Source organism: Caretta caretta, chromosome 1 (genome assembly GCF_965140235.1).
Source record: "Caretta caretta isolate rCarCar2 chromosome 1, rCarCar1.hap1, whole genome shotgun sequence".
Classification (NCBI taxonomy): domain Eukaryota; kingdom Metazoa; phylum Chordata; order Testudines; family Cheloniidae; genus Caretta; species Caretta caretta.
Window position 1 is genome coordinate 6307377 of NC_134206.1, and position 12758 is coordinate 6320134.

The following is a 12758-nucleotide window of genomic DNA, read 5'->3' on the forward strand; positions in this document are numbered from 1 at the left end:
CATTCAATCATTAGAAACATAGATAGCTGGGTTTGTGATGAGTGGGAGAACTGCATGGTTACTGCGGATCTTTCGAGACTTCTAGACAGACTTATGTGTAGTGCTGAGGAATCTGTGGTACATATAGGTATCAATGACATAATGAAGGATAGGAGAGAGGTCCTGGAGGCCAAATTTAGTCTGCTAGGTAAGAGATTGAAGTCCAGTACCTCTGGGGTAGCATTCTCTGAAACATTTCCAGTTCCATGTGCAGGGCCAGTGAGACAGGCAGAACTGCAGGGACTCAAAGCATTGCTGAGATGATGGTGTAGGGAGGAGGGGGACAGATTTATTAGGAACTGGGAAAACTTTTGGGAAAGGAGGAAGCCTATACAGGAAGGCTGGGCTCCTCCTAAACCAAAATGGAAGCAGATTGCTGGCATTTAAAATTAAAAGTGTCATAGAGCAATTTTTAAACTAAGGGCTGGGGGAAAGCCGACAGGTGCAGAGCAGCACGATTTTGGACAGAGACATCCCTTAGGGGATGATCTGTTAATGGAGTTTCTTTATGTCTGTCAGGGTTCCTTCCCCACTCTGAACTCTGGGGTAAAAATGTGGAGACCTGCATGAAAGAACCCCTAAGCTTATCTCTACCAGCTTAGGTTAAAACTTAACCAAGGCACAAAGTCTTTGCCCTTGGACTAGCTAAATGCTGCCACCACCAAGTGATATAACAAACAATCAGGGAAAGGACCACTTGGAGTTCCTATTTTCCCAAAATACCCCCCAAGCACTACACCCCCTTTCCTGGGGAGACTTGAGAATAACCAAGATGAGCACAGACCAGCCTTGGATTTTCAAGACCCAAAAAAACCCAATCAGATTCTTAAAAAAACAGAACTTTATTAGAAAAACAAAAAAAGACAAGAGAACAACTCTGTAAGATCAGAATGGAAGATAACCTTACTGGCAGTCAGATTCAAACTTAGAGAATCCCTCTAGGCAAAACCTTAAGTTACAAAAAGACACAAAACCAGGAATACACATTTCCTCCAGCACAGCGAATTTCACAAGCCAAAACAAAGAAAACCTAATGCATTTTCTAGCTAGATTACTTACTAACTTTACAGGAGTTGGAGGGCTTGATCTGTTCCCAGCAAAGGTATCACACAGACAGACCAAAGCCTTTTCCCCTCCTCCAGATTTGAAAGTATCTTGTCCCCTCATTGGTCATTTTGGGTCACGTGCTGGCCAGGACACCTTCGCTTCTTAACCCTTTACAGGTGAAAGAATTTTGCCTCTGGCCAGGAGGGATTTTATAGCACTGTATGCAGAAAGGAGGTTACCCTTCCCTTTATATTTATGACAATGTCCTAGTAAAGAGGAGAGAATGGAAGATGATAAAATAAAGGTAGGATCTTATGAGTCTATCTGGATATTAAAGGAGGATATTGATATAATAGTCATCACAGAAGCTTGGGGGAATGAGGATAATCAAAGGGTAGAAAATATATCAGATGGACAGAACAGATCGTGGTGGTGGAAGAGTGGCACTGTATGTTAAAGAAAGTGTTGAAACAAATGAAGTAAAAATCTTAAATGAACCAAACTCTATCAAAGGATCACTATGAATAGTAATTCCATGCTCTAATAAGAGGAATATAGCAGTAGGGATATATTACCGATCAGCAGACCAGGATGTTGATAGTGACACAGCCCTGATCTTCTGGTCTCAGAGTATCTGAGCACCTTGAATGTATTTATCCTCCAGTCATCACTGCGAGGCAGGGCCGGGCTGTTATCCACCTGAGCACAGGCTTGGAGACAGCTGATGGCTTGCCCATGGTCACAGACTACAAGAGAATTAAACCCACCTGTCTTGAGTCACAGAGCAGTGCCTAGATCACAGCACCAGGCTTCCAGCCATCTGAGTGGTGACAGGCCTGGATGAAATCTCTGCTTCAGCTGCAGAGCTCCCCCTCCCTGCCATGCTGTCGAGAGCAGGGATGGCAAGGAGCCAGTTACGGAGGTTTGATTCGCTGGCCTGTTCTCCCCCGACCACAGCAGAGTTTAGAGCAGCCTGGATACTTGGCTAACCTCTGCCTGTTTTTAACAGCTTCCAAGAGCACCACACACTCTGGCCATATCCCTGTGGATCAGGGCCACCACAGAGTGCGCTCTGGGTGCTTGAGGTAGCCCTGCAGGCGCCCTGCTCTTTCCTCTAGGGTTCTTGCAATGACTTACTCTAAGCTAGGAAAATCTAAAACAAGAACTCCCTTTGTGGGTTCACATTTATTCAGTCTTCTCCAAAACACAAAGTCTCCTACTTTCCAGCTTGACCAGTCAGGAACACACTATTGCCCTTGTTGGTGGTGTCTGCATTGCTTCAGACTTGCTGCAACCCCTTTTCCCCTGAGCCCCTCCCCGCCATCTCTTACCAGTAGGCCCTGCCCCCCTGCTGCTCTACTTTCTCTGAGGCTCCACCTCCTGGCCACGCCAGAGCTGGGCCATGGTAAGAGCTACTGTGATGTTCGCTTATCAAAATATGACCATGTAGATCACTTTTGCAACCATTGTTATATATTTGCAACAAACTTGTACAAAATGTGGCATGTAAGATGTCTATGAAATGGTTATGTTTTGCTGGTTATGGTTGTGCTGTCTGTCTGCATGTATCATTTTTGTATGTAAAGGTATGACTAATGGCTCTATACCTGGATTTCAAATGTTTGCTCCTGGTAGTATTCAAATTAAGGGCTCATCAAGCCCTTAACTCACAATGGACCATGGGACACGCCCATCTACACTGAATGGACTGTCCTGGAAACGTACTCTCGGGGTATAGGTAATAATTTCCTGCTGTGACTAAGCAAAATTATGCATGGACATGTGATTGCTCATGTAATTCCAAACCCCAGCTTATCACCTGTCATTTTCCACCAGCTGTGCTGAGGGCCTTGTTTGAAACAATGGACTTCCCTCCATGTGGCAGATGCTATAAATTGCTATAAAAGAAACACCTCAGTTTTGCTTCTTTCCTGCTCAAGCCTCTGGACTATGAACTTTTACTAATGGGAGCATTCTAACCAATGGACTGAGGTCCTTCCAATGATTTGGAAGCAACCAGAGACTTATCAAGCCAGCAGCTTATTCCATCACTGCTACAAGCCTGAAATAAGATCTTGGCATTTATTGTATGTATTTGACTCTTTTAACAAATTTTAAATCTCACCTTTCTTTCTTTTTATGAATAAGCCTTTAGATTTTAGATATCAAAGGATTGGCATCAGAATGATTTTGGGGTAAGATCTGAGTTCTATATTGACCTGCGAGTGTGACTTGTCCTTTGGAATCAAATGAACCTGTTATTATATTAAATTGGTTTTAAAGAACCAAACATCTTTAAAACTAGTGTTTTGATGGGGATATAAGGACTGGAATATCTAAGGAAACTGCTTGTATGACTTCTTGTTAGCCATTGTTGTCAAACAGAAATTCACTTTGTGTTGCTACTCTGGTATATCTCATGGGAGAATAATCACCAGTTTTGAGGTCTGTCTGCTCTATTTCTCAGCAGTTTGTCCTGAATTTGATTTTCGCAGTTGTGATCCACAAAAGCATGGTTACAGCTACCCCGGGAGCCCAGGCTGCTGTTGGGATTCCCAGAGTCTCTCCCTTCTCTGGGGATTCGTCCTGAGGAGCAGACACATAGGCTGGAGCATTCTCTTGTCCCCCTAGTCCCCTGTAGGGCAGGTAGATGATATGGGGCTCCTCACAGGGGCACTGTCTCCCTGATCAGGTCTTTCCATGGCCCAGCTCTGGCCTCTGGCTTGGACAGGGGGTGGAGCCTCAGTGGAAGAGGAGGAGCAGGGACTGGACCACCAGGGGAAGGAAGGGGGGCAGGGGCGGGGTCACCGAGGGGTCACTGCCCCCTTTCCCGGCCTGTGTCCCGCTTTTGACTTTTGAAAAGGTGGTCACCCTACTCTGAATGGGCTGGGCTGGGATAGGAGCTAGCAGGTATAGGAGGTAGCCCTAAAACTGAGCTGAGGCCAGTTTCTACAGTTTTGCATCGCTGGGGCAGCACAAATGGAGCGGATGGGGAGGGAACCTAGGCCTGAGTCTCTTACCAGGACTCCTGTGTGTCCGACCACTACTCACACATGCAGTTCTGCCCTGCCTCAGTGGGGAGTGGACTGAGCAGGTGCGCTGTGTGTAAAGCCGTGATTGGAGGGGTTGCCTGAATGGCCTCTCCTGGTGCGCCTGCATTAATCATGTCTCTCACAACATTCAGTCACTAGCACCTGCCTGAGTGTGCAGGAGAAGACTGAGTGACTGTGCCCCTTGAATAGCCCCGTCCACAGCTGGTGCAGCACCCACGGGTCATGCTGCACCCAGAGCGCTCAGGAAGGGCCAGGACTGTGACTGCAGAACAGCTCTGCAGCATTCTTCATGGCCCCTGGATGTTTAATCAGAGACGGGACAGGGACAGACCAAGTCTAATGGGAAACAGCATCCACGTCCCTTCTCCTTATTGACTGTATCGACAAGAATTGTGAGGTCGGATCAGCCACCAATCCCACCAATCCCCTGGCTCTCCAGGAACAGTCACTTTGTAAGTGCTGCTGCCTGCCTTGGTCTCCCTCCCGCAGTGCCCTGTCCCCCCTCACCAGTCTTAGACCCTCTCTACGGAATGGAGATCATGTCATCTTGGATATATGGGTCCAGGATGGAATAGGTAGCCCATGTTTTTCGTCTCCCATGTTGTTAGAGAGCTTATTCCTTCACTCTCCCACATCCCTGGTCCTTTCCGCATGAACAGAGAGCAACAATACCCGAAGTCCAAAGGTGCAAACAATTCGATGTTTATTGGGGTGAACTTCCAGCAAACTTAAATACAAGTTCCTTTTTCCTTATTTTGAATCCCAACTTACTGCCTGTTTGTCCCTAATTTACATAGTAAAATACTCAGCTATACCTTAACCAATCCTTCTACTGAAATTTACCTAACCAATCCTAGCATATTGTAACATAATTTTCTAACCAATTATATCCCACCACCTTAATTAGTTTACACCCAGGAAAATTAATTATACAGCAGACAGAAACAATCACAGAACCAGAAACCATGCAAATAAATATAGCAAAGTGGGATTTATAATGACAAAACAATGCAGAACTGAGGATTTCACAACGACATCTATAAAGACATAAGGGTTTCCCAAGTGCGTCTATTGATAAGTGAGTTCTTACCAGACAGAAACCTATCAAACTAAATTTCCTTTTACATCTTCTAGGCTCTTCCCTTTCTCTGGAGGTGATAGATTGGGTCACATTCCTAACAGCCCCAGATTTCCTTATTTCAATATGACTAATTTGGAAAGTGAGGATGTGACCGTTCGCTTCCCAGCTTATGGCTGCCTCTGCTGCTTGGTCAAAGGCATTAGCCTAAGAACAGGGACTCAGACTGTCACAGTGAGAGAAGACCCTTACACAGATTCTTTCCTTTATATCTCTATAACTAGTTAAATGATAAACATACACCTAAATTCTTAAAGTATAGGCCTTTACAGGCAGGCCTGAATGTCTATATCCTAACACATGCCACAGGAGTCAGGTGGTGAACTGACCCTTGTTAAGGAAAAGTTAGCACATGTGACTCCATGTTGGTTTGGGGCCCACCATTGTCTAAAAGCAAGCACATCATGCACCAGGAGGAGTGTTCCTTAGACACTGCATCCCTGTGAAAATCCTCCCCCTTGTCTCCAGCCTGCCTTGACTCCCAGTATCTGTTTTTTGTCAGTCTCTAACTCCCTATGTCCTGGCCTTTGATGTGAAGCCTCCCATCCTGATAATAAAAGTTACTGATGCATGGCTTTAGGACCATGCTGTGTAATTAACATACTGGTTTAGCACAAGGAATGCACCAACCAGGGATAGGTGGTAGATAAGAAAAGGGTTTGTGTATTGGCTAAGGTTTCCGATGTATGAGGGCAACATGCTTTGTTAAAAGTGTATAACCTTTGTATAATCTGTATTCGGGGTCCCCTCCTGGCTAGCAGGGGGGCACCAAACTTGAGCGTAATAAACTTGGTGTTTTTTGGGAACTCTGCAGTTGTGGACTTTGTTTATGTGCCTCAGCCTAGATTCGAACTGTGCGTGACCTATCAGGTATAATTCTCAGCATTTGTGTGCGTCACCTATAAGGTATAATTCACAGCATTTGTGTGTGTGTCCTATCAGGTATAATTCGTAACACCCTTCACTTCATGAACACCCTGATTATCCTCACACGAAGGTGTTTGCTTTTCACGCTGTACACAATTGGGTTCATCAGTGGTGGGAGAAGCAAGGACATGTATCCCAGGAGAATCTGAAGTAAGGGATAAGAGCCCTTCCCAAACCTGCGTATCATAGACAAGCTGATCTCTGGTGTGTAGAAGAGCAGAAGGGCGCAGAGGTGGGAGATGCAGGTGTTCAGAGCCCTCAGGCACTCGTCGTAGGATGCGATGCTCAGCACTGTTTTGAGGATCATCACATAAGAGAGGAAGATGAGCAGCAAGTCCAGCCCCATCTGGAAGAGTTTAGTAAACAACCCATAGATGCTGTTGACTCTGATATCCGAACAAGCCATTGTCATGACTTCCCGGTGCACACAGTAGGAATGGGAAAGGACATTTGCTCGACAGTATTGGAACTGTTTCAGGAGAAAGGGAAGTGGAAGTATTAGGACCATCGCTCTTAGCACAGACACCAGTCCCATCTTGCCTATTCTCGGTGGGGTTAAGATGGAAGCATATCTCAGTGGGTTATGGATAGCAATGAAGCGGTCAAAGGCCATCAACAACAGCACAGAGGATTCAATGTATTGAAACAAGTGGATGAAGAAGAGCTGGGCTAAACAGGCATCGAGGCTGATCTCCCTAGAGTTAAACAAGTATATGCCCAGTATCGTCGGTATGGTGGTTATGGATATGCCAAGGTCTGTGATGGCCAACATGGAAAGGAAAATGTACATGGGCTCATGGAGGCTTGGATCTGTTTTTACAATAAACAGAATGACTGAATTTCCTACTATTGAAATAACATACATGAAGCAGAAGGGGATAGAAATCCAGAGATGTGCGTCTCTATGACCGGGTAGCCCGGAGAGAAGGAATATTACAGATTTTAATTTGGTGTCATTGACAGCTGACATAATGTACTGGGCAGGTGCAAGGAGTTCTGAAATGTCCTTCCTAAAAGAAAAATAAGAGGAGATTAGATGATATTTAGCAAGAAATCATTCTGCTCTCAGTGTACATCTACAGACTCCCAGAGCTCAAGGTAGATAAGCAAAAACATACTGTTGGATTTACATGGATCAGATTAATCAGACTGGATCAGACTTGTAGTCCATCTCCCCCAGTAACCAGTGGCCATGTCCAGATGCTTCAGAGGAAGATGGAAGAAGCCCTGAAATAGGCAGCTATGAGATAAACTGCTCCCAGGGAGTTTCCCCCTGACACCCACTAGTTAGACATATTTTGTGGTGTAAATCTCCAAAACCTTTTTAAAACAATCCAGTCTACTGTAATTGGATTTTCTGGTTACTCAGTCCCTCTTTGGATCCTGCTAAGTTCTGCGGCCTACTTGAGCACAGTATGATTTACCACTGTGATCTTAGAACATGAGAGCATAGGGACGGCCATACTAGGTGAAATTAAAGGTCCATCTAGACCAGTATCTTGTCTTCGACAGTGGCTTATGCCAGGTGCCCCAGAGGGAATGAGCAGAACAGGTCATCATCAAGTGATCCATTGTCCATTAATTTATGTAGTTCTCTTTTGAACTCTGTTATATCCTTCACACAGATACCCTCACCTCTGAGTGTGGCCCCTTGTATCATGGCATGTGTGTAAATACATGGGAAATGCATGGTGAAAATGGTCATTTGATTTATCTGCCCTGCACTGATGTTATTTTTAAATGTGATTTATAGCTTCATTATATGAATTCTCTTTTTTTCTGCGCTCCTAACAGTCCAGGTTATGCAACTGCCTCTTTCTAGCATATGGGATATATTTTTAGGGTCAGGTTCTTAATTCAATAACAGTGATATCAACAGCCTCATGCCAGACTTTCATGTGTAAATTCAATCAGAATCAGGCTCTATTAACTTACCATTACCAAATGCTCCCACTGATAAACTCTGACCCCCAAGAATCCCTCCAAGAAAAGCTGAAGGGCTTTGCCTGGCCAATGTTGATGGAATGCAGAGACCCTACAGGCTTTTCTTTATCCCCCCGGAACCTGCATTCTCTCACCATGCAGTGGTCTGTAGCTATTGGGAAAATTACAAGCTAACACTGACAGTTATTTCAGCTGGGCAGAGGAAGAGTTGACATCACATAACATACCACACGCCCTGGTATCGCACTAATATCCACTTGAGTGTACAAGTTACTTTCAGTCATGCTCATGTAATTGGTGACAGGGGCCAATTAGATAAAACATCCTTTACACTCCCCTTTCCTAAGCTAAACTCTTTGCTGAAACACAGACCAGTGGTTCTGGTCTCTCACGACTTTTTGGAAAGTCTTGCACAGGGCTTGGAGAGTTACTGAGTGCATGACTCTGAATGTAAGTGTTAGAAACAGCTTCTAGTCAGTTACCAGGAGACAGTGTCATACAACTGTCACTGAACAAAGAATTAATATCACAAACCCATTGCAAACAGTATGTGAAGCGCTTCTGAAATACTTTCTAAAGCCAAAGCCATAAAGCAGTAAAGTTACCACTGCTCCTTCCTGTAGAGATTCTAACAACTCTGTTCCTGGCTTTCGATATACAATCATTACATGAAAGTTCTGTTTGTAATATTTGTATTACAATGAATAGTTTTGGCATAACATTCACACTTCTGTACCTTAGTATGCACATGTCAACCACAGGTGCTGAACCCACTCGGACCTGCTCAGGAAGCACAGTTGACCCACACTGTGCTGAAGCCCAGTGCCCAGTCTGAGTGTGGGAGAATTGAGGGATTCCAGCCCATGAGCGGGAAGGCTACAAGGCCTGACATTTTGCACTCAGAGACCAGAGAAAGGGCAGAGATGCTGGTAGCCCTATAACTATAGGGCAAAAATATGCCCTCTCAGACCTGTTACCATAAAGCAATGAAGCTCTGAATTCCTGAGTTCACAATCAAGCCGGAGAATAAAAGCTTTGAAAATGCATGTGCTGATTAAATTTCCAGGAGCAAATAAACCCGAGTAGATTTGGGAACTAGTCACTGACATTCTGTGGTGTCTCCTGTCACTCAGCCCTGGCTGGATTGAGCCCAGAGCACACGGAACCTCTAGAAATGGGACCCCTAGAGAAATCCTGACTCGGGGCATCAGGGTTTTAACTCTCCAAGCTCCGGTTTCTGTGTAAATTGAATAACCCACTGAGCACCTTGGGAACATGCAGGGGAGGGGTTCCAAAGCTCCCTAATTCTGTCTCTCCTCCTGCCCCTGTTACTGAGTCACTCTGACAGCCCAGCTGAGTTCGCTGCATTGGCACAGAACATCTTCAAATTTAAACAGCTTGCAACCTTTCCCCTTCACTTCATATTGTAAAGACAGTGAAACCTGCCAACGTACCCAATTCCTGCTAGAAGAGGAGCCACTGACACCAGAGGTTTTCACCCTAAAGGACAAGCAGTCATTGGAGTGGTTGCACAGGCAGCAGGCCGTATCTGTTCAAATAGGGAGGCTAGTGTCTTTATGAAGCACGTTTGCATATACCCTTGGGGGCAACTTGGCCCTCAGGGAATCTCAGCTGCTTGGCTTTCTGTGCAGCAGCTTTAACCCCTATCACAGCCAATGGCAAAGTGCAGGAGGCCAAATCACAGGGGACATATGGTGATGCTACCTAATTGGACTGCAGCACCAGCCCTGCTGCAGGCTGTATTCCTAGAATCAGGGCTTGTCCACACAGTCACCAGACCGGTATTTGTAAGCCATTGCGAACAATGGAGCAAAAGACACAGGAGCCTCATCTTAGATGATCTAGCTGGCAGAAAGTAGAATCATAGAATCATAGAATATAAGGGTTGGAAGGGACCCCAGAAGGTCATCTAGTCCAACCCCCTGCTCGAAGCAGGACCAATTCCCAGTTAAATCATCCCAGCCAGGGCTTTGTCAAGCCTGACCTTAAAAACCTCTAAGGAAGGAGATTCTACCACCTCCCTAGGTAACGCATTCCAGTGTTTCACCACCCTCTTAGTGAAAAAGTTTTTCCTAATATCCAATCTAAACCTCCCCCACTGCAACTTGAGACCATTACTCCTCGTTCTGTCATCTGATACCATTGAGAACAGTCTAGAGCCATCCTCTTTGGAACCCCCTTTCAGGTAGTTGAAAGCAGCTATCAAATCCCCCCTCATTCTTCTCTTCTGCAGGCTAAACAATCCCAGCTCCCTCAGCCTCTCCTCATAACTCATGTGTTCCAGACCCCTAATCATTTTTGTTGCCCTTCGCTGGACTCTCTCCAATTTATCCACATCCTTCTTGAAGTATGGGGCCCAAAACTGGACACAGTACTCCAGATGAGGCCTCACCAATGTCGAATAGAGGGGAACGATCACGTCCCTCGATCTGCTCGCTATGCCCCTACTTATACATCCCAAAATGCCATTGGCCTTCCTGGCAACAAGGGCACACTGCTGACTCATATCCAGCTTCTCGTCCACTGTCACCCCTAGCTCCTTTTCCGCAGAACTGCTGCCTAGCCATTCGGTCCCTAGTCTGTAGCTGTGCATTGGGTTCTTCCGTCCTAAGTGCAGGACCCTGCACTTATCCTTATTGAACCTCATCAGATTTCTTTTGGCCCAATCCTCCAATTTGTCTAGGTCCTTCTGTATCCTATCCCTGCCCTCCAGCGTATCTACCACTCCTCCCAGTTTAGTATCATCCGCAAATTTGCTGAGAGTGCAATCCACACCATCCTCCAGATCATTTATGAAGATATTGAACAAAACCGGCCCCAGGACCGACCCTTGGGGCACTCCACTTGATACCGGCTGCCAACTAGACATGGAGCCATTGATCAGTAGTCTGAGCCCTGGTCTACACTACGGGAGTTAGGTGTAATTTAGCCACGTTAGGTCGATTTTAAAATGAATGCGTCTACACAAGCAACCCCGTTCGGTCGACCTAAAGGTCTCTTAAAATGAACTTCTGTACTCCTCTCCAGCGAGGAGAGTAGTGGTAAATCCGACCTTGCTGGGTCAAATTTGGGATGGTGCCTTTTATCCAAACACAAACAGACCAGCATGAACAGGGTCCTTTTACTGTTCCCTTACAAAAATTCCCCTATTTCAAACAGGTAACCATGAATGATATCATTCTCCTGAGGCTAACACGGAAAGATATAGACCCAATGTTGCTTGAAGGCAACCAAAACCCAGGACCATTCACTGCCATGCTTTGTGCTGCAATGATTCCAGACTACTTGCTACTGGCTTGGCATGGTAAAGTGTCTTACCATGTAGGACAAAATAAGGCAGCCCTCCCCAGAAACCTTCTGCAAAGGATTTCAGAGTACCTACAGGAGACCTTCATGGAGATGTCCCTGGAGGATTCCCACTCCATCCCCAGACACGCTAACAGACTTTTCCAGTAGCTGTACTGGCCGCGAATGCATCCCAAGTCTCCACCATGCAGTGGAGGGAGGAATGAAGGGATTATCCCTAATAGCCACGCTGAGGGGTGGGGGGAGGTGTGTGCTGCACATCCACGCGAAAACCACAGCCCCTCCTTTTAAATGGCAAACCCAACTGAAATTGCTTACTATGGAAAGGAGGGCGCTGCAGTTTGAAAACATTCCCACGTGTTATGAAGGCGTTAGAAGCCAAACCCACGTACCCTTTCATTTACCGTGGCTGCCTGGAAACTGAATTCTGTTGCCCAGCCATGTGTGATGTGTCACCATACTGGCAGGTGCTCAATATAAAAGGCAAAATACAACCTTGTACCTAAAGCACGTGTGCTGTCTGCTGTGAATTGCTTGATTCACTGTGAAAGAGTCTCCCTTTTCTTCTCTTAAATGTATCATCTTAAATTTTATCACCTTTTTATCACCCCATAGGTGCAAATGTTTCTATGCTCCCCCTATCATCTCAGTCCCTGAGATTATCACAGATTAGAAGGCCAAAAAAACGCACTCGCCATGACATGTTTTCCGAGCTCATGCAGTCCTCCCACGCTGATAGGGCACAGCTGAATGCATGGAGGCATTCAGTGGCAGAGTCCAGGAAAGCATTAAGTGAGCACGATGAGAAGAGGCAGGATGCAATGCTGAGGCCAATGGGGGAGCAAACGGACATGCTCAGGCATCTGGTGGAGCTGCAGAGAAGCCAGTGAGAGCACAGACCACCCCTACAACCACTTTACAACCACCTGCCCTCCTCCCCAAGTTCCATATCCTCCTCACCCAGACACCCAAGAAAGCAGGGCGGGGGGAGGGGAGGAGGCTCTGGGCACCCAGCCACTGCACTCCAGAGGATGGCCCAAGCAACAGAAGACTGTCATTCAAACAGTTTTGATTTGTAGTGTGGCTACAATAAACAATGTGGCCTTGTCCTTCCCTCCTCCTCCACCCCATCCAACTGCTCCCCCCCCCCCCCCCCCGGGTACCTTATCAGTTGTATCCCTTTTTTATTATTTAATTAAAAAAGAATGCATGGTTTCAAAACAGTAGTGACTTTATTTCCTTTGCCAGCTGTGATAGAAGGGGGGAGGGTGGCTGGCTTACAG

At 46.0% G+C, this 12758-nt stretch overlaps 1 protein-coding gene across 1 annotated transcript; it reads right to left on the reverse strand.

Annotated features, from left to right (window-relative positions):
• Positions 1-6238: 6238 nt before the first annotated feature.
• On the reverse strand, positions 6239-7174 carry LOC125633388 (olfactory receptor 51G2-like). The gene has a single exon (XM_048842596.2). It carries the CDS (start codon positions 7172-7174, stop codon positions 6239-6241), a length of 936 nt encoding a protein of 311 aa, XP_048698553.2.
• Between the last annotated feature and the right edge of the window lie 5584 nt (positions 7175-12758).